This window comes from Protopterus annectens, chromosome 3.part0, assembly GCF_019279795.1.
Source record: "Protopterus annectens isolate FY-2018-M chromosome 3.part0, PAN1.0, whole genome shotgun sequence".
NCBI classification, from domain to species: Eukaryota; Metazoa; Chordata; order Ceratodontiformes; family Protopteridae; genus Protopterus; species Protopterus annectens.
This window is the reverse complement of record NC_056731.1, coordinates 801,317,070-801,340,224: the sequence shown is the minus strand read 5'-3', so window position 1 is coordinate 801,340,224 and position 23,155 is coordinate 801,317,070. Positions and strand designations below refer to the sequence as shown.

The following is a 23,155-nucleotide window of genomic DNA, read 5'->3' as shown; positions in this document are numbered from 1 at the left end:
TGGAGAAAAAAAATTGATGATGGCATAGGTGGCTGTTGCTCTTATACCTTAGACATGCTGGCATCTGGGTAGAAGGGCATCCAGAGACTGAAGAAGGAAGAGAAGAAAGCTTAGGATGTCAGGCTAAGATGTTAGGTTTTCTGTGGCAGAACTCTAAACAGTATTACTGCATCAGTGACATACTCGTACATCTGCAGTTATTAGTTCCTATACAGTTTACTTTGTCTGTATCCTTATCCTTGAAAGTGGAAAACAAATTATTTCCCAAGGGCTCAGAATTTTTTTTTCTCTGATTCCCTTATTTGACATAGTGTCTTCTTAAGGTCAAAAGAAAGCCTCATAGCATCAAAGTAAATGACACCCATGATTAACTCTACTTCCGATGGTATTTTGCTGTGCTAAACTGCAGCTCTTTCTAAAATGTTATCTCAGAATTTGTGTAAAGTAATGTAAATTTTAAAAGAAGCTAGAAAGGCCAAGTTTCCAGCTCATTGCAAGAGAGACAGACAGACAGACAGACAGACAGACAGACACACACACACACACACACACACACACACACACACACACACACACACACACACACACACACACACACACACACACACACTCTCCTGGCAGTTGTAGGTGAGTGCCACTTCAGCCACTGCTGGTGTTTGTGATGTGTGAAGAAACCAAAACACTTGGTAGAAATCTTATTTGAATAAAGAGAAAATATGCAAAGTCCATAGAGAAGGCACCCCAGCTCATAAACAAGCCCTGCAAATCAATATTGCTAACCATTTCACGGCAGTCACCTTGATGAGCATTCATTTAAACCCAAACCCTGACCAATACCATGTCTGCTGGATTACATAAACCACTTGGGAGCACTGCAGATTGTCATGTGAAATGTTACAGTATCACATAACATTGCTGGAAAAACATTGCTTGTTTTAAGTTGTCCGTATTTGAGTTCATCTGCACTCATTCACTTTGAAATGTTATACTCTATGGGTTGCAGAAGTCTGAGAATAGGCAAGTCATGTTTGTTTTCTACCTCTTCCTTTTTCTGTGAGTGTCCTCGACCTTTGCAATGGCATATACAGAGATCAGGGATGTCGCTGCAAAACATTGGGTGGCTTGTTCTCCTGCAGAAGTGGTTACTTATGAATGTTTGCTGCTCTTTTTGTTGCTGAATTGGAAGGGCAGGTTCAAGTACCTCTAAATGGTTTTGTTGCTGTTCTTTTGAGTGTTCATTAAATGGAATGTTATTCATAGTAAATTCAAACCGCAACATGCAGGGTTGCTTTACTATTCTTTAAGGTACATGTCTTTGCAGTATTTTGACATCTTGCAATCTTTCGGATCCTAGATTTATAATTTGCTTAAAATCTCTCTATTAAGAGACATTTCTTAGTGTTCCACAGCCAGAAAAACATTTGAGGTGCAGGCCTTAAAGTGCAACTTCCCTTACACATTTTCTTCCATTATAGATTAGAACTGAAAACGAATTCCAACTTCATGTTTGACATTAGTTTGGCTGCCTTCCTCCACTCTTTTACAGCTGGCAGTCTTCATTCAACAACAGAAATACCTCTAAGAAAATACCTTGGATGCTCAAAGCTAGCTTAGATAATTTATAAGTATTCCCAAAGTCTTCAAATGAAATTTGAATGCCAGGTTAAATGGACCAAGGAAATAATTCAGCCATCATCTCAAAGGCTGTGGAATGGACCATTATGGAATTAATAAGTAAGCATATAGGTAACCTACAGACTCTCGACCCAACCCAGTTTGGATTCGTCAGGAACAGGCCATGCCTACTTAACTTGGTTGACTTCTTGGTAAAAGTTACTGGTGCAGTAAACGAGGGTAAACCCGTGCCCACCACATATCTAGACCTTGCAAAGACATTCAACACCATCCCACACACTGTTATTGCAGGTAAACTCTCCCAGCTAAATGTCAAGCCCAGTGTAACTCTGATAAAAATAGAACCCATGAATTTAGGGTAGGTGGCTGTATGTCCCTTTTTCAAAAGACTTGTCGACCTGTCACTTATACTATATCCCAAGGTTCAGTCCTTGGGCCACTTATCTTTGGCATTTACTTCTTGAAGGTCAAAGCTAATACTAATTGTTTGTGGCTGGCCAAGCTTGCAAATGACTGTAAACTTGGTGCCATCATAAGCTCCCCAGAAGTTCTGAACAAATAACTGGTGTCAAAACCATGGCTTAAAACTAAATGCCACTAACTGTGTAATCATATTTGAAAAATATGGCTCTCCTTGTAACTATCATATTGACAGTATACCCTTGAACACTAATCCCATAGTTAAAAGTCTCAGAACTTACAGTTTAGGGGTTGGTATAGTGGTTAAGGTGTTTACTCAGAGACACAAGGTGCAGGGTTTAATTTTTACTTTTGAGGGAAATTGGCTAGGGTTAAAATGTCTCACAAGGTTAAATAGCCTCATACTTACTAGTAATGGGTTTAGATAAATGGTTAAGATGTTTACCTTAAAAATACAGTGTGCAGGGTTTGGTTTATAACCTCTGCCTATTGCCTAAACTTATAATAGTCTGCAGACTGCTAGCTGACTGTTTTTTTAAGGATGGATTTGGCATACTTGTTAAGATCTTCACCTCATAGGCATAAGGTACAGGGTTTGATTCTGACATTGGATTATTGGCTAGACTAAAAATAGCCATTCAGAGCAGTTAGCCTAGTATTCTCCTATAAACTTATGGTGACAAGGAACTGTCCTTTGGTCACCACTTATCCACTGTTGCAATGAAATCCGTTTTCATCACACAGCTTATATCTAAAGGTATTGCATCTAGGATTGTAATCATTCCACTGTACTCATCAGTATAGTGTCCCTTTCAGAATGTACCTTTCCTAACGCTTGTCACAGCTGGAATGACCACAAAGCTTTGTTACTAGAAAAAAAAAATAAGGGCTTAAATCGTAGGCTATGCAAATCATCTCAGTCTTCTCCCTGTTTTCATTGTCCTAGAGGCAACTGAGGGGTGACATCTGTCTCTTTCATAGAGCTTCAGCAGACTCTATTCTGTCAGACCTATTACACATTCGCAAGTCCAGTGGTATCATAATCACCTGCTTAAGGGTCCCAGTCCCTCAAAATCAATAGAACACGTTGGAGGGACAGGTATGTATTGCAGAGGGATCTGCTTTGCTTGGACGAAAGCCCATATACTTGAACATTATTTTCACAAGATGAAAATAACGAAAACTGAAATCCCGAACAATGCAATTTTTCCCTGGGCAAGTAAGTACTTGCCCAACGTGGGGAAATATGCCCTTTTCCCCAATGTAGTGCGAACTCGGATATGTGTATATATATATATATATATATATATATATATATATATATATATATATATATATATATTATATATTATATATATCTATATATCTATATATATATATATATATATATATATATATATATATATATATATATATCTATATATATATATATATCTATATATGGGTCTACTTCACTTGATTGAAATTAATTTGGTCGACAACCAGTATTCAAGGCACTTAATAGGGATTTGCCCCCCTCCCCAATGTTTTGCGACCCTGGAGTTGTTATATAAAGTTAGGGGGTGTGTGGGGGGCAAAGCCCCCCCACCTCTTTTCGTTTAAAAGCATGAAAATACAATAAAAACTACACATTTTAAACGAAAGTAGGAGGGGGGCTTCACCCCCCCCCCAACTGTATATAACTCCATGGTCGCACAACATTGGGGAGGGAGGCAAATCCCCGTTAAGTGCCTTGAATACTGGTTGTCGACCAAATGAGCTGTCGACCAAATGGGTGTTGATCAAATGGTCTGTATCTTCTGAAGTAGACCTATATATATATATATATATATATATATATATATATATATATATATGTATGTATGTATATAATATAGTTAAGGGGGTGGAGGGGCATAGCCCCCTCCTTGGTGGGTTTCAGATACGGTGTGTTTTCGTGAAGTTTTGGGCAAATGTTTACTTGCCCTAGGAAAAACTGCGTAGTTCAGGATTTCAGTTTTTGTTATTTTCATCTTGCAAAAAAAATGTTCAAGTATATGGGCTTTTGAGCATGCAAAGTAGATCAATCGCAAAAAGGACCGATTCTATGTAACTGTCTTCACTTCATGTAAGGATGTACTTCTGCTGTCTTTAAATGTAATTTGGATGCATGCATGGGTAACCACAAATTTACCCCTGGTTTAGCACCTCTGTCCTTCATGGATAAGGGAAACATTTAAATGTACTAACATGTTCTTGTTCTGCCAGTCTCTGGGTTATTTGTATGCTAAATGTAAGGGCAAAAAACTACCATGGGAATACAGGGCTAGGCTTCTTAAGTTCTTCACAGATCAGTAGCCTAGTAAGTGCCTATGAACGTAAAAAAAAAAAACCCATATGCGAACAAACCTTGTTAAATAGGGTGTCTTTGTTAAGGCAGTCAGGTACTATCGGTCACTGTTCAAATACATTTACAAGGGTTGCTACAACTTCTAATCTATATCTTAAAAATGTCCCTGCTCAGAAGATATTTAAAGCTGTGAACTCATCATCCATCTACAAATTCACCGAGCACTATACATTAGATTGACATGTATAGAAGAAGGGCAGGTTTTGATCATGCAGTTCTGCATGGAGTCCTGCCGTAACTTTCCACCACCATGGTGTGGTCTTGTAGCACTGCTTAGAATTGTGACTGTTATACTACTGCATGATTCTTTCTCAAATTAAGGTAGTAAATTTGTTTCAAGTACTCAGAGTAATCATAGGATTTTGAGGAAAGAGTCTTGCAATAATACATATATCCATCTTTCCAGTTTTGATTTGTAGTTTTAAGAGCTCTTTGTATATGTGTGTGTATATGTATGTATATGTTTGTGTGTGTGTGTGTGTGTGTGTGTGTGTGTGTGTGTATATATATATATATATATATATATATATATATAAAATATAGTTAATGTATACTTATACTGATAAATTAATCTGCTGTCGTACTGAAGTTTTACTTCTAGTTGTAAATTTTCTGTTGGTTATAAATTTGCTTCTTTTATATTATATATAGTTAATGTATGCTTATACTAATAAATTAATCTCCTGTTGTACTGAAGTTTTATTTCTAGTTATAAATTTTCTTCTGGTTATAAATTTGCTTCTTTTATATGTGGCAATTGTCAGCTGATGCTGGAAGCTCAGTAGCAAGTGAAAAGGAGCCTTCACTGAGATTAAAGAATGGCTACTGATTGCCATGATAAGATGAAGCCCAGCTGCTGGATTTGCATCAATGTTCTGTTTGTCAAAGAGCTATACTTATGCTGTGTTCCTCCACTCGGCTTTTGTTCTATGCAACTGTTAGCAGAATTTTACATCTTTTGTGCAGCTCATCCCCTGTGCATCACATATGGGGATTCTACAGATAGTGTTCCACCTCTTAATTGTAAATTTCCAGAGTTCTTTCAAATCCAGTACCACTGTACTTTCAGTCCATTGTCTTTTTTTTTTCCATTTTTTTTTTTACTTTGCTAGATTAAATAGAATATGTAGATGGTGAAGAATTCTGTCCTCAGTGTATGCAGCTGCCATGTAGGTATTTCTAGTCGTGGTACACTTTTTCTGTTCTTCGTGTTTCACAGTTGCAGTCATCACATTTGGGGTATCTCCCTGCAGTAGCCCTCAGTCAGTCTGTTTAACAAAGTCTTGGGTCCTGCATCAGTTGCTGTCACTTCTTCCGTGACATCAGGTCGTCAGGGGTATAAAACATGCAGCCGATGCCATTGCATCAGTCTTTCTTGCCATGCTGTGCCCGGAGCAGAAGCAGTTCGCAAGTGCCGGTCGGCTGACTCCTGAAATTTTCATTTTCGAGTTTCAGAACCGAAGTCTTCAACTAAAAGCTAAGTACCCCTTTGGGGAAACTTTTTCTTGCTCTAAACTGATGTCAGTAAAAGTAAATAATTGCATTACTTGTTGAAAGCAAATACCTCAAAGATTTTCCATCATACTGTATTCCTTGCCTATGCTCTGACACGACGTCCCTCGCTGTCGGTTTTGTGCCTTAAGTAAACCACGAACTATCCGTCATCGGTATATTTTCGCTTCTAAATATTTTGGTGCTCTGTTCAATTATCCTGATATGTCTTTGGTAAGCCATCTGACTACCGACTTTCCAAAAAAACGCAAAGATAAAAACAGAGACAGGCCGCCTAGGTTCAAAGCTGCTAACGACGCTTCTCCTAAGCGAGTCGCCAGTTTGCCGGTACTCAGTGAGGCACTTTCGCAGCCCTTGATACCCACTACTTCAGATTTGCAGGGCTCTACTGAGACCCAGTCGGAGTCCTGTATGCCGTGAGATGCTTCAACAGTGGATCTTGCAGATGTGTCTTCCTTGGGTCCGGAGCAGCTGTGCAGGCACCAGCTTCTGAGGGTGTATTCAGGCCTACTGACTTGCATATTAAACCAACGTCATCTTCTTTTCCAAGGCGTAAAGCTCGAACCATGCCTAAAAAACTGACTCCCAGACCGCATGGTCAGGCCTCTATGCCTAAAAAACAAATAAGAACAGCTGAAGAACTTATTACTTTAATCAGAGGAAGCCAGCCTTCCCCCTCTGAGAGACCTAGGAGTGAGTTTGATTGTGGTACTTCTGACCAGGATTCTGAATTTTCTGTTTCCTCTGATGACCAGGATTTACCCTTATCTACCTTTGAGGATTCTGATGCTGAGGAGACTATTCCCTCTGCTTCTGCCCCCAGAGGATTTCTCTTTTGATGAAACCTTGAATACTCTTTAGGGAGCATTTTCAGTGGGAAAGTCAGGATTTCTCTGATTCTATAAAGAGGCTTGGGGATTTCTTACTACTGCCCTAGCACAGGCCTTTAGCCATACCTCCTGTACTAGGCATTGTTGATGATGCCTTTTTGGAATCTAGCTTGGCCCCTGACTTTTTACCTCCTGCTGCCAGAAAACCTGATTAGATATTACAGGGTCCCTGACTCTCACAAGTTCCTTTTTAAAAATCCTACTGCGGCTCCTGAGACCATTTCACAGGGACCCAAGGGCATTAAAGCTACTACTGCCAAAAATCCTACCCCCTCTGATGGAGATTCCAGGGTGCTGGATAGATGGGGTAAGAAGGTATACACTTCTGCAACTTTGGCCATTAGGGCCTTAAACTGCCAGTTTCATATGTTCAGCAGCATATTATTGGATTGCTTAAACAGAAAATGATGTTGATTTCTGATAGTGCTGAAAATAAGGGTTTACAGGATTTACTGCATTCAGATGAACAAGTTGGAAAACATACTTTGCAATGTGGTTTTGATTCACTAGAGGCATCTTGCAGGGCTGCTGTAACTGGGTCTGTACTTACAAGGCATGCTTGGCTTAAGGGGTAGTCCTTGCCAGATCATGTTAAAGCAAAATTACTGGATGCTCCCTTAAACCAGGACCGCCTGTTTGGCAACAAAGCAGAAGACGTTCTCAAAAAGATGGAGGAAAAAGCTAAAATCTATGCAAACCGTTAAAGATTTTTTACAAATATAACCTCCAAGGTTTAATAGGCATTGGCCTTCCAAGAATTGGTCCTTTCCTGCCTCTTCCAGACCTTCTCAGTCCAAACCCAGATCCAGCAGAGCTCCCAGGCTTCAGTCCCATGGCACGCACAGGACTAAGCAGTGGGGGGGGGGGGCTCCACTTCCAAATCTGGGAGTAATAAAACTACCCCACCCATGGTAAACTGTCTCAATGACTTCTTTTTAAAACTTCCAAGCACTTCTCAACTGACTGCCCCTTTGGAGGGAAAGATTGCTCTTCATGCAAAGAGCTAGGAACTCTTTACCCAGGACAAATGGGTTTTAAATATAGTGTCTTTTAAATAGTGTCCCAGGGATACAGATTTCACTTCCACACGTTACCAATACCAAGCAGATATCCAGATCTACCCCCAAATCAGTGGGCAGAGTCCCAAAAGCAAGTACTTTCTCTCAAGCATGGGGGCTATTCAGTTGGTACCAGAAGAGGAAAAGGGACAAGGTTTCTACACGAGACTTTTCCTGGTACCCAGAAAAGACAGTTCATGGCGTCCTATCCTGGACCTGTCTACTCTAAACACCATTTTGGTGATTCCAAAATTCAAGATGCTGACTCTTCACCAGTTGCTCCCTATGCTAGGCAAAGACGCCTGGTTGCCACACTAGATTTAAAGGAAGCATACCTGCACATCCCAATCAGGGAATCTTGCAGAAGACACCTATGCTTCAAAGCAGGCTACACACACTATCAGTTCTTTGCACTGCCCTTTGGCTTATCTACTGCGCCCAGGGTATTCACAAAGTGTGTAGCTCCAGTCATTGCATTTTACATGCAAAGAAATATTCAAATATACCCTTACCTGGATGATTGTATAATTCAGGCAAAAAGCCAAGACATTCTTTTGAATCATCTGGCCTATGTACAAAGAGTGCTGACTTGTCTGGGGTACACCATAAATGAACAGAAATCGCACCTGGTACCCTGTCAACAAATTATATTCCTGCGAGCAAGCTTGAATACAACTTCCCAGATGGCTTTCTTCACGCCAGAGAAACAAATTCATTTGACAACTTACTTCAAACAAGTGGCCACAAAAACCCTGCCCATTTGCAAGGCAAAATGTTAAGTTGTCTATCTCGCCTTCATTTTTGCTGGATGGGTTCGGCTCCGACTCTGCCTTTTACTAAAGCTCGAGAGTTATTTACTGGCTCAAGGCCTCCCCTTATCCCACAATGCCAGGTGTCAGATACCCAGATCTTGTTTGCCGTTTCAGCTACAAGGTTAAGTTTTTTACCGGCTCCAGGTCGTATAATTCTTTTATTACTACTTAGAATTGTTAAAATTTTTTGATAGTTTTTGATATTAGTTTAATCTAATGTTGTAACCCCTTTAGATCCCACTTAAAAAACCTTTTTTTCCTGTCATTACAGAGGTTCCCCCCCCCCCCTTCTCTATTTAGGGTAGTGTTAGACCTTTCAATTTTTACCTATATATTGTATTATATATACATAGATAATTGTTATTAGTGTAACTGTTATAGTGGTTTTTTGATATCCTTATTCTTATCTAGTGCGTGTGTGTGTTTACTGTTTTAGGGCACTAGTTAAATTTTTTCCCTGGTATCTCTTTGTAATGTCTAAAGATACCAAGGTTTCAGGTTTCAAGAAGTGTGACTTGTGCTGTCATTAGATGTCTCTGACAGACGGTTACACTTCTTGTGTTTATTATTTGGGCCCCCTACACCTACAGGACTCTTGTTCGGTCTGTCATGCCTTCAGTCAGAGAGTCCTGCAGGAGCGTAGGAATAAGCTCATTTTGAGGGGCTTGTTGAAGCCAGAAGGATCCCCGGCCAAGCCTTCATCGGGGAAATCCTTGAAGCCCGCCAAACCGTCGGCTCCCTGTTTGGAGCCGACACAGAGAGGAGCTTCTGCTTCCTCGTTGGTTCCGGCCGGAACCAACACTTCGAGGCCTCAGTCAGCTCCGTCTCTATTATCGGAGCCTTCTCTGAGTCTAAAGCGTTCGAGGTCTCCCTCCTTAGAGTCCGTTCGCTCGGCTCCCAGGTCCCCATTACTACAGTCGGAGTGGAGCCATAGATCCCATTCCTCTCTGTCCTCCAGGTTATCGGATCATGACTTAGAGAGGGTGGTCAGTAGGCTCCTAAAGTCGCAGGCACTGGCCAAAATGTTGACTAGCCTTTCTCAACAGACTGTGGCTATCCCTGTTGCTTCAACTGTTCCTCCTCCAACCCTACCAATGTGTTCGGAGCCGGAGCTCAAATCGTCGGAGCAGATACCACACCTTTCGGCTCCCTCGTCTGCTCCGATCTCTTCATTGGTTCCGTCCTTGGAGGGATCTGGGCACCAAGACTCCCTCGTCGGCTCCGAGGGGGCGAGTGGCATCGCACCCTTGTCCGACCCCGTTCTCCCTCTCGGGGCCTCGGCGCAGGTGAGCTTGGCCCCAACATCGGCCTTGGAGCAGTCCCTCTCGGTGCCGGAAGGGGTTCACATCTCTTCGGAGTGGGGACCATCTTCTCTGCCTGATAGGGGCGCCTTTGAGGTCATGAGGAGCGAGCTGACTCCGGTGTCAGCTCCACAATTGACCCCTTCTGCTCCTCCCCCCATGGTGCCTGCGTCAGTCTCTGTCCACCCTTCTGACCCCAAGCGTGGAGAACAGGCTTTCCAGGTAGCCCCATTGGGGGTATCCTCCTCTTCCGAGGCCTCCCCTGATCATTCAGAGGAGCCCCCTCGGAAGAGAAAATGTAAGAGGAAACATGTTGACTACCCCGAGTCAGTCACGTCTGACACCGACTTGGAGGATTCTGAGGGGTCCCCAAGGTCCCCCTCTGAGGATGTCTCCTTTTCAGACATCCTTGAGATCCTTAAGCAGAGGGGGAACTGGACTGCCCTTAACCCGTCTGAGGACAAGTCAGTGTACCTGGACACGTTTGGTTCTCGCCCTTCCACCTCCTGGGTGTGTCCGCCTTTCGACCCGCTCATGGAAGTGGTGGCTCAGAAGGTGTGGACAGCCCCGGACACAGTGGAACCAACTCCCCGCAGGCCCACAAAATTCATCACAGCCCCATCCGATAAACAGTTTCTTATGAAGGGTGTCCCTGATGATGCCATGGTGGTTGCAGCAGCCACTAAGAAGGAGCAGGCTGACCCTTCTGTGCCTGTCCATCCACCTAATAAAGAATCTAGGACAATGGACAGGTACGGGAAGCGGATGTTTTCTTCAGCGACCTTTTCCATGCGGTCGCTGAACTATCAGTGCCATTTCACCCGCCTTCATAGGGATCTCCTTAAGGAACTGGGTGATACCCTTCAGGATCCATCTGCTGCGGGGTCTCAGGAAAAGATCAACTCCCAGCTGGCAACCCTTAACTCTATAGTTAACTCCTCCATGCTGCTCATTTCTTATGCAGCCGATGGGGCACGTAGGGCCGCAGGCACAGGCGTGGCTTTGAGAAGACATGCCTGGATGCGGTTATGCAACTTTGCTGACCCCTTTAAGGCGTTCTTCACCAATACCCCCTTCGATGGTTCGGCTTTGTTTGGACCACAGGTGAAGGATACACTTACCAGGTGTGAGCAGGGAGGCAAGACTCTCTCTGCTGTGGGAGTCCGTTTTTCTACTCCCTCTAGACCATACCCTAAAGGTCAGAAGAGTGGAAAAATGTGGTTTCGCAAACCCCAGGGAGTCGTGCCTGACACACGTGGCGAGTTTCCCTCCAGAGGCAGAGGAGGGAACAATAGACGCCGCCCGAGGGGCAGAGGGGGTCCGCAAAATCAGGGTATCCTTCTCTGACAAACCCTTTCAGCACCCCTGAGGGACTGCCCGACTGTCCACCTTTGGAGGTAGTCGGGGGAAACTTGTCACTGTACCCAGAAGCCTGGCGACTCCTCACACAAGACAAATGGGTACAGTCGATCATATCTGAGGGTTACAAAATCCCCTTTGTCCACACCCCCGTACAAACAAACAAGTCCCTTCCAGATGTTCCACCCGGTCTAAGGGAACAAGCAGTTCTAGAAATTTCAAAATTGCTAGAAAAAAGAGCCATCCAACCAGTCCCAGCAGACCAGCAAAGATCCGGGATTTACTCCAAGTTCTTTTTGGTACCAAAAAAGACAGGGGACTGGAGACCCATTTTGGATCTCAGCAGGTTAAACAAATCTGTTCAAAGAAGAAAGTTCCAGATGGTCACGCTTCAGTCCATTCTACCCTTTTTGGGTCACGACAATTGGATGTGCTCTATAGACCTTCAGGATGCGTACTACCATATCAAAATGGACAGACGCTCAAGAAGGTTTCTCCGCTTCCGGGTGGGAGCCAGTCACTATCAGTTCAGAGCCCTGCCCTTTGGTCTCACCACAGCCCTCAAGGTGTTCACCAAATGCATGGCAGTGGTTACGGCTCACTTGAGATGGCGGGGTTCCAGGTGTTTCCATATTTAGATGACTGGCTCCTTAACTGCTTCCACCAGGCGTCAGCTAATCCGAGCCAGGGATTATACCATACAAACTTGCTCCGAGCTAGGTATCTCTATAAACTGCAAAAAGTCTGCATTGTTGCCTTGTCAATCTATGACCTTTATAGGCGCCATTCTAAATACAAAAGAACTGTCAGCAAAACTTCCATTAGAAAGAGTATTAGACATACACCGACATGTACATTACTACAGTGCAAAAGAATTCAGGCCAGATTTGTACTGAAAACCTTGGGTCTCATGGCAGCAGCAATCACATTACTTCCCCTGGCGCGATTTCACATGCGGATTCTTCAATGGATGGTTTTACCCAATGGTCCTTCTAGCAGCTTCCGATGTCTCGCAGCATAATAATCACCCAGTCATGCAAAGACCATCTCTCTTGGTGGATGGTCTTCCCTCAACTTTTTCAGGGCAGACCGTTTGTCCTTCCTCCTCCGGTTGCCACGGTGACGACGGATGCCTCCCTGATTGGCTGGGGGGGGCATTTTCAGGGCAGGACTGTCCAGGCCACTTGGCAACCCCTAGAGTACCACCTGCACATAAATGTCTTGGAGATGAGAGCGGTACTTTTATCATTTCGAGCTCTTCAGGACTCTCTTCCTACCGGGACTATTGCAATTCAGACAGACAATATATCTGTAGTCTGGTACATCAACAAGCAGGGCGGAACCAGGTCCTATCCCTTATGTCGAGAAGCACTCCGACTCTGGCAGTGGGCGATTTCCTCTCAATGGTTTCTGATAGCAATGCACATCCCCGGGAAATCCAACGTCATAGCGGACAGGCTAAGCAGAGCAATTCTTATGCCTCACGAGTGGTCTCTCAGTCAGTAGCGGAAAACATTTTCCGCAGATGGGGTCAACCTTGCTGCGACCTTTTTGCAACCCCTCTCAACAGCAAGTGCAGCGACTTCTTCACTCTCTTTCCCCTCCCAGGCCATTCCCCCAGAGACGCTCTAGTTCACGATTGGCCCCGGGGTCTTCTCTATGCATTCCCTCCTTTTCCCTAATTCCAAAAGTGATTCAGAAAGCGACCGCTTTGGGATCCAGGATGATCCTCATTGCTCCTTACTGGCCTCGACAAATTTGTTTCCCATTCCTGCATCGTCACCTGCTGGAGCAGCCATGGAATCTGGACCCAGTGCCAGACCTCTTGATCCATCAGTTGGGCGAGCTGCACCAATCCCTTCGCTCTCTCAACCTCACAGCTTGGTTGCTCCACTTTCAACCTTAGCCAGGCTTCCACATATTTCTCAGTCAGTGTGTGAAATCATACTTTCTTCGCATAAGTCTTCTACCAGGAAGACTTTTGCTAGTAAGTGGAAACGTTTTTCCCCTCTGGGCAGAGGCCAGGAATATAGACCCCTTTACAGCCCCTGTCCATAACGTGTTTGATATTTTGGCTGAACTTTTTCGAGCAGGTTCCTCGTCTGCCACCATTAGGGTCCAATTGGCTGCTATTGCTAATTTCATGTGGGTCTATCAGAGTCCAGTATCATGTCCCACAAACTGTGTAAGGCCTTTCTTAAGGGGGACTATTTTACTTAGACCCCCGTTTAAAGAACCCCTCCTCCGTGGGATTTGAACTTGATATTAGCTTCATTGATTCTCCCTCCTTTTGAACCTGCGGCTTCTTGTTCCTTAAAGTTACTCTCCTGGAAGACTCTCTTCTTAGTTGCCATCACCTCAGCCAGAAGAGTATCGGAACTTCAAGCCCTTTGTATTTGCCCTCCTTATCTTATTTTTCACAAAGATAGAGTTTCACTCAGGACTGATCCTTCCTTTTTACCCAAAATACCTTCGGAGACAAATCTCTATCAGGCTATTGATCTTCCTGTCATTTTTCCCAATTATTCAAACAGAGCTGAACAAAAGTTACACTATTTGGATGTTCACAGGCAATTACACTTTTATTTGGATAGGACCAAGCAGACAAGAAAATCAGATCAACTCTTCCTGTCCTATGCTGAGGGCAAGCAGGGCCTACCAGTTTCTAAGGTAACCTTGTCCAGGTGGTTGGCCTCTATTATTACCTTGCTCTACCAACTGAGCCATAAGGAACTCCCTACAAAACCAAAAGCTCATTCCACCAGGGCATTGGCTACGTCGGTAGCTTTTCAGGCTAGACTTCCAATGGAATCTATTTGTGCTGCAGCCACATGGGCCACTCCTCATACCTTCATTTCACATTACAAGTTGGATGTGGCCTCCAGGAGTCGAGCTGAATTTTGGTTCCACTGTGCTCAAGAGTCTGTTTCGATGAGCCACCCAGGGCTAAGATGCTAGGGATGCTGTCCCATCCAGCAAGAATGAAGGCGAGATAGACAACTTAACATTAAGAAGTTATGTACCTACCATAACGTTCCATGTTAGTTGTCTTCATCTTGCCTTCTTTCTTGCGTCCCACCCTCCATCCCCCTAGCCTAGTCAGGACTGAGAGGAATCTCTTTTTGAGGACTTCTTCCTATGGTTGACTCCTTTTAGGTTACGTCCTCCTCTGCTTGTAGCACTGTAGGTAAACCTTGTGTGGGAATTGGTGTTTGTTCCTTGGTGTTAGCTCTACCTAATGAGATCTGGGTATCTGACGCCTAGCATTGTGGGATAAGGGGAGGCCTCGAGCTGGTAAATAGCTCTCGAGCTTTAGTAAAAGGCCGAGTCGGAGCCGAGGTTTGGCTCAGAGCCCATCCACCAAGAAAGAAGGCGAGATGAAGACAACTAACATGGAACGTTATGGTAGGTACATAACTTCTTATACTACAAGCCTTGGGGTTCTATTCCATATGCAAGACTGCATATGAGGAAACTACAATGGTATGTAAAAAGCCTATGGTGTCAACATTCTCAGGATCTAGAAGCAATGATTCCTCTCATACCTTGTGTATGTCTAGAGTTTCTTTGGTGAGCAGAGGTCTGCCACCAAAACAAGGGACTACCATTCACACTACCACCTGCCACCCAAACAGATGCATCAGACTATGCATGGGGCGCTCACCTGACAGGGAAGTGCATTCAGGGCAAATGGAACCCAAGTCAAATGCACCTGCATATCAATCAAAAAGAAATGTTAGCTGTACAGAATGCTCTGACAGCCTTCAAGGACCACATTCTTCCAGGACAATTAATGGTAAAGACGGACAATACCACTGGTATGTGGTACATAAACAAGCAAGGGGGGGGGATACACATTCTTACCCCCTCTGCAGACTAGCCATGGCATTGTGGAACACAGCCCTGAGCTACCAAGTGCATCTACAAGCCCAATTCGTGCCAGAAAAACTAAATACATTGGTAGACGAACTAAGCAGAAATCTCATGGACCCACACGAGTGGAATCTGGAGCCAAGGATATTCAACATGTTGACAATCAAATTGGGGAGCCCAGATATAGACCTGTTTGCCTCCCCCCAAAACTATCAATTGGACAAATTTTGCACAAGGACTCCCCACAAACAAGCTTGGAAAGTGGATGCTCTGTCCTTCAGCTGGAAAAACCTATCAGCTTATGCCTTTCCTCCTCTGCCTCTGCTCTCCAAAGTACTACTAAAGATCAAACAAGACAAACCAAGGACAATTTTGATTGCACCAGACTGGCCATGCTAACACTGGTACCCCCTCTTGCGCAGTGGGTCACTGTTGGCCCCATGGCACCTGCCTCAGACTCCTACCCTATTGTCTCAGCAGGAGAACCAGATCCTGCACCCTCAGCTTCAAACACTGAACCAAGCAGCCTGGCTAATTACCTAATCTCTCCTTTACCATCCCTCAGTAAACCAGTGTTGGACAGCATTTTAGAGGCAAGGAGGCCTAGTACTAGAAAATCTTAGACTGAAAAATGGAAAAGATTCTGTGCCTGGAACCAGTCTCAAGGGATGAGCACAGCAGTGCCCAATTTACCTCAGGTTTTACAATACTTAACTGAGATGCTTCACAAGGGCCTGTCTTTCTCCTCCGTCAAAATTCATGCCTCAGCCATTTCAGCTCGTTATAACACAGAACCTCCCCTCTTCTCTCATCCACTGCTCAAGCAGCTCCTCAGAGGGGCCATAAATTTACGACCACCCAGGAGAGCTCCATCTCCAGCCTGGGACCTTAACTTTGTATTGGAGAAACTCACTCTTCCTCCTTTCGAGCCAGCTGCTACTGCAGACTTAAAATACCTTTCTTGGAAAACAGCGTTCCTTTTGGCAATCACTTCAGCAAGAAGAGTATCTGAATTACAGACCCTCATGGCAGTGGAGCCTTTCATTATCTTTCATGCAGACAGGGTGTCCCTCAGGACCAATCCCTACTTCATGCCCAAGGTGGTATCCAGTGTGACCCTTAATCAGTCCATTCATTTGCCAACCTTCTTTCCTAATCCACAGAACAAAGGGGAACGGATACTGCACTCCTTAGATGTGCACAAACAACTTAGATTCTACTTGGACAGGACTAAACCTCAAAGGAAAACTGACCAACTGCTGGTGGCATTTGCTGCAGGGGCAGAAGGCAAGGCTATTTCACAGCAAACCATTTCCAAATGGATAGGCCATTGCATTCATTTCTGATACAAACACCATGGAAAACCTATCCCACATGGGATCAGACCCCACTCAACCAGGGCTGCATCTACCTCTACTGCCTTCCTCAGAGGCTTGCCTACCAGGGACATCCTAGAAGCTGCTACCTGGAGATCTGTACATACTTTCACCAAGGATTACCATCTGCCAATTTTCTCTAAATCCAGAGCTGGTTTTGCCACTGCAGTCTTGCAGGGCCTTATAGCTGGTCCTAATGCTATCTAAATTCCTTCTGCCATCCTTAGCTTTGGGAATCTACCCAAATGTGATGACTGCAGCAGTGAAACATGAAGAACATATTACAGTTGTGTACACTTACCATAAATGTAGATGTTCGAGTGTATTCACTGTTGCAGTCGTGGTTACCCTCCCTCCTGCTCCCTTACTTCTTTTGGCTATACTTCTACTCTCCTTTACTATGCTAAAAAGACTTTTGGTGTATTTGCTTTTTTGTTGGAGGTATAACCTTGTATATTTATAGATTTAATTGCTTCCCATTTGGGGGGCACCTGACATCTAGGTTAAGAAAAACTGATGTAATGGCTTCGGCTGCATGTTTTATACCCCTGACGACCTGACGTCACGGAAAAAGGGACAGCAACCGACGCAGGACCCAAGACTTAACAATCAGGCTGACTGAGGGCTACTGCAAGCAGATACCCCAAATGTGATGACTGCAACAGTGAATACACTCGAACATCTACATTAATGGTAAGTGCACACAACTGTACTTTTTCATGTATTGCACAATGCAAACCTAGCCTTTGTTATATACTGTGGGAGGTATAGCTGCATTTTCCTTTTCAGTTAACTTATTTTGCTATTTAGTGTGTTTTGAATTTCTTTGCCGTTTACTGTGTTTTGAATTTCTTGTGCTGTTACTGTACTAAGTGTTTTTGTTACTTTCCAAATTAGATAATTAATAGTTCTACAGTGGAGCTGCCTCTAACAATCTGCTATGATAAAATTTCTCTCGGAAAACTTCGATTCTGGATCCATATGCAAGATGCTGTATACTCCCTTCAGCAGTTTGGTGAGTTTTATTTATTTTTTCTTTATTTGGTTTATACATCCTATTGATTGCCTTTTATTCCGTGCATTAACATTCATTCATTCATTCACACAGACTTCCTTTAGCATCAGGAAAGCAGTGCTAGAAATTTGGGTGTCTGACAGTGTCTCTTCCATCCATTCTGCAATGGATAGGTCTTCGGATCCAACTTTGCCCACTCTAGACTTTGGATCCAAAACTCTGGTATCTCTGCTTACCCATGATCCTCACCTGCCCCTAACATTACCTCAGATCTCATTTTTCCTTTGCCTCCGACAGTAGTCTTGATGTTCTTCATGTTTCACTGTTGCAGTCATTACATTTGGGTCATCTGCTTGCAGGTAACCCTCAGTCGGTCTAATTAACAAAGTCTTGGGTCCTGCGTCGGTTGCTGTCCCGTCTTCCATGACATCAAGTCGTCAGGGGTATAAAACATGCAACCGACGCCATTACATCAGTCTTTCTTGCCGTGCGGTGCCCGAAGCAGTTCGCAAGTGCCGGTCGTCCGACTCCTGAAATTTTTGTTTTCAAGTTTCAGAACCGAAGTCTTCAACTAAAGCCAAGTACCCCATTGGGGAAACTTTTTCTTGCTCCTTACCGATGTCAGTAAAAGTTAATAATTGCATTACTTGTGTAAAGCAAATACCTCATAAAGATTTTCATTCGTACTGTATTCCTTGCCTAGGGCCTGACCACGACATACCTTGCTGTCAGTTTTGTGCTTTATTTAATCAGTGCACTATCTGGCGTCTGTATATTTTCACCTCTAAATATTTCGGTTCTCTGTTTAATTATCCAGAAATGTCGTCGGTTAGCCACCCAACTGTCGGGATTCCGAAAAAAATGCAAAGATGAAGACAGACAGGCCGCCGAGGTCCAAAACTGACGACGATGCTTCTCCTAAGCCAGTCGCCAGTACTCAGTGAGGCGCTTTCGCAGCCCCTGATACCAGCTACTTCTGATTCGCAGGCCTCTATTGAGACCCATTCGGAGTCCGTTATGGCTCGAGATGCTTCAACTCTGGAACCTGCGGATGTCTCTCCCTTGGATGGGTCCAGAGCCGCTGCGCAGGCACCGGCTTCTGAGGGTTTATTCAGGTCTACAGACTTGCATATTAAATAGACGCCTCCTTTACTTAGGCCTAAATCTCGATCCATGCCTAAAAATACGACGCCCAGGCCACTTGCTCAGGCCTCTATGCCTAAAAAACAAATGATAAGAATGGCTGAAGATCTAGCAACTCTTATCAGGGGTAGCCAACCCTCCTCCCTTCTAAGAGGCCTAGGACTGAAGTTGATTATGAATCTTCTGACCAGGATTCTGTTTTTTCTTATTCTTATGATGATCTGGATTTGCCTTTATCTACTTATGAAGATTCTGATGCAGAGGACTCCATTCTCTCTGCTTCCCCTCCTGAGGATTTTTCTTTTGGGGAAACCTTACATACTCTAAGGGAGAATTTCCACAGGGAAAGCCAGGATTTTTCTGATTCAAAAAAGAGGCTTAGGGATTTCCTTCTCCTACCTTAGCATAGGCCTTTAGCTATTCCTCCTGTACTAGACATGGTTGATGATGCTTTTTCAGAATCTAGTTTGGCCCCTGATTCCCTGTCTCCTGCTCCCAGAAAACCTGACTGATACTACAGGGTCCCTGAGTCCCACAAGTTCCTTTTTAAAAATCCTATTGCAGATCCAGAGACTGTTTCACAGGGGCCCAAGGGCGTTAAGGCTTTTACTGCTAAACATCCTAACCCTTCTGATAGAGACTCCAGGGCGCTGGATAGATGGGGTAAGAAGGTTTACACTTCTGCAACCTTGACCATTAGGGCTTTAAACTGCCAGTTTCATATATTAGTATCAGCAACATGTTATTGGACTGCTTAAACAGAAAATGATGTTGATTCCTGACTGTGTGGAAAATAAAGAATTACAGGATTTAATGCATTCTGCTGAACAAGTTGGAAAACATACTTTGCAATGTGGTTTTGATTCATTAGAGGTCTCATGCAGGCTGCTGTTACTGGGTCTGTGCTCAGAAGGCACGCTTGGCTTAAGGAGCAATCTTTGCCTGATCGTGTTAAAGCTAAATTGAATATTCAGCCTCCTAGATTTAGTAGGCACTGGCCCTCTAATAATTAGTCCTTTCCAGCCTCTTCCAGGTCTTCTCAAGCCAAACCCAGACACAGCAAAAACCCCCGGTTTCAGTCCCAGAGGAGACACAGAACTAAGCAGTGGGGGGGCCTCCACTTCCAAATCTGGGAATAATAAGAGACGGTCCATTCATTTGCCAACCTTCTTTCCCAATCCACAGAATAACGGGGAACGAATACTGCATTCCTTAGATGTGCACAAACAACTTAGATTCTACTTGGACAGGACTAAACCTCACAGGAAATCTGTACAACTGCTGGTGGCATTTGTTGCAGGGGCTGGGGGAAGGCTATTTCAAAGCAAACCATTTCTAAATGGATAAGCCATTGCATTCATTTCTGCTATAAGCACCATGGAAAACCTATCCCCCAGGGGATCAGACCTCACTCCACCAGGGCTGCATCTTCCTCTACAGCCTTTCTGAGAGGCATCCCTACCAGGGACATCCTAGAAGCTGCTACCTGAAGTTCTGTACATACTTTCACCAAGTATTATCATTTGCCAATTTTCTCTAAATCTAGAGCTGGCTTTGCCACTGCAGTCTTGCAGGCCTTATAGCTGGCCCTAATGCTATCTAAATTCCTCCTCCCAACCATAGCTTTGGGAATCTACTCAAATGTAATGACTGCAACAATGAAACACGAAGAACATAGTACAGTTGTGTACACTTAACATAAATGTAGATTTTCGAGTGTGTTCACTGTTGCAGTCCTGGTTACCCTCCTTCCAGCCCCCTAGCTTCTTTTGGCTATACCTCTACTTTATTTTACTATGCTTAAAAGCCTTTGTGGTGTATTTGCTTTTTTGTTGGAGGTATCTAGGTTCATAGACTAGTACTAAGCTAACTGCCCTTGTTGGCCATTCTTAGCGTAGACAATTACCCCAAGTGAGAATCAAACCCTGCACCATGTGTTTATAAGGCAAACACCTTAACCATTATGCCAACCTCCCACCCCCATATCTTTGTACTTTTATATTTATATTTAAATTTAATTGCTTCCCATTAGGGGGGGCACCTGACATCTGGAGCAAGAAAAACTGATGTAATGGCGCCGGCTGCATGTTTTATACCCCTGAAGATCCTGACGTCATGGAAGAAAGGGCAGCAACCGACGCAGGACCCAATACTGTTAATCAGGCCGACTGAGTGCTACCTGAAAACAGATAACCCAAATGTAGTGACTGCAACAGTGAATACACTCTAACATCTACATTTATGGTAAGTGTACACAACTGTACTTTTGCTCTGGTTTGGATATTGTTCAGTAGTTGGAATTAGCATTTTTGTATCCCCTTTGGGATTTTTGGGAGCATGTTGTGTGATCGAACTTAATTTCAGCCAACACAAAAAGAGCAAGTGATGTTCACCAAAATTATATTCAATAACGGTGGCGTTTGCTTCTTTTTACACTGTTGTGTGACCTTGGAATTTGTATGTAGAAGTCCAGGGGGGTGGGGTGGGGGGGGTGCAGGGGGCTAAAGAAATTGTTGAGTTTGTCAAACATCGTTTCAGTGATTGGTTTTCAGTTTTTTTCCCATTCGTCAAAATTACCTTTACTGACTCGCAATGAATGTGTGATTTATTTCTTTGTTTTATCTTTCATTATCTTCATCCTTCTTTTTTCTGTTACAAAGAAAGAAATATAGTTATCTTTCAAGTTTGTCTTGTTTCTTGCTTTTGGTGCCCTTTGTGCTATTTGGTTTCTTGTTTTGTTAGTGATATAATATTTTATATAGTGTTGTGTGTTTTAAGGTAGTTTAGTTTCTTCTTGTGCTCTAGATTGTTAGTTGCTGTGCTACTTTTGAGTAAACTTCATTGTATTGATATTTGTGTTCCAGGATGTCCAGCAAACCATCGGGATTCAAAAAATATAAGATTCTTAGCTCAGATGCACAGTCAAAGTGCGTCTGCTGTCTTGGATTCTCCCATTTCGATGAGCAGTGTACCATCTGCACTGCCTGTGTTCCAAGGGCTATCACCGAATGCAGGAACTTCTCCTGGCACCTATGGGGGGGGGGGGGTATTCATTCCAGGCTCAATCCTCTGTTTCTGGAGCTATCCCTTTTATCAAAAGGCCCACTTACAGACCAGACAGGTAGAAAAGTAGCAGTAGATTGAAGGAAAAACTCAAGTAGTCTAGAATGGGCTCCTCGGACCACTTCTCCTTTTAAGCTCCTTCCTCAGCTATGGCTCCAAAGGTCTCTAAATCTTCTGATCTGACCCCACTCTCAGAGCCGATACTTGTCGGATTTCATACTTTGCTGCTTCTGGAATCTGTCTCCCCCCAGAGCTCATTTCTCCATTGCTCCTATTTTCTTTTTGTAAGAAAGATCTTTTCACAGATCCTGCAGACCTACTTCTACAACCTCTTCTTTGCAGTTAGTCCAGTCTTTTGGAAGCCTTTCTGAAGCAGACATGGATCGGATGATGAGGAAGTTCCTCAGGACTCAAATTCAGTTGTGGGGGGGGGGGGGTTCTCTTGGCTCTGGCCACTGCCAGATCTGTGAGATTAGGTCCTTCCCCTCATGCCATCTTTGCTTGTACCCTGATCTGTCTTTTGGGTTTGGGGACTGTGGATCTCTGTTCTACCCAGGGCTTGTCTGTGACTGATCTGAAGACATTGTTGTCTTCTACTCTGATGCCTTCTCTGATGCACACTTTGGAGGAAGACTGGGGATGCTTATCTCTAAACTCCAAGATTATGCATTCATCACCCAAGACTCATGGGTGCAGAAGGTCATAACCAGGCGCAGTTCCGTTCCCTTTCTCTTTCATCCACTGCCGTGAAAAAACTACCTAACATTACACTCTCCTAAAGAAAAGCAGTAGTTCTAGGAATCAAAAAGCCGCTGGATAAGCTAGTCATCCAAGAGATCCTATCAGACCAACCAGATCCAGAACTTACTCAAGATTCTTTTTGCTGCCATAAAAGAACAGGGACCTCAGGCCAATCTTAGACCTCAGCCACCTCTATCAGTATGCCAAGTAGATGAAGTTCTGGATCTACTCCACGGAATGGCTAACACTGCTATAGAATTGGATTATAGACCGGAGACTAGGGTAAGCGACGATAAATGGCTTTTAATTACTAAGAATATAACTAACCCTTTATTGGCTCTGGAACTGAAATCCTCTACTACAATTGATACAGAAAATCCTATAGACAATATAGAACGCTTTCACTCTTTAACTAAAGAATTAGAAAATGACCTATATAGACTGCAGCGCTACACTTGGCAACGCAAACATTTAGAAGCGTGCATGTACTTCAAAATCGTTCCTAGAGGCATGCGCGTATTGTGCATGCCTACCTATGGAGACATGCACCCTGAGTTGCTGAGAAAAT

At 43.8% G+C, this 23,155-nt stretch overlaps 1 protein-coding gene across 2 annotated transcripts in view; it reads left to right on the top strand.

Moving 5' to 3' along the window:
• Positions 1-23,155, top strand: part of CLPTM1L (CLPTM1 like) — a 657,087-nt gene that overhangs the window by 224,608 nt on the left and 409,324 nt on the right. For both annotated transcript variants that reach the window (XM_044065147.1, XM_044065148.1), the window contains exon 6: positions 17,523-17,640. In XM_044065147.1, the coding sequence (XP_043921082.1) occupies positions 17,523-17,640 (118 nt within the window). The remainder of the gene's footprint in view (positions 1-17,522; positions 17,641-23,155) is intronic.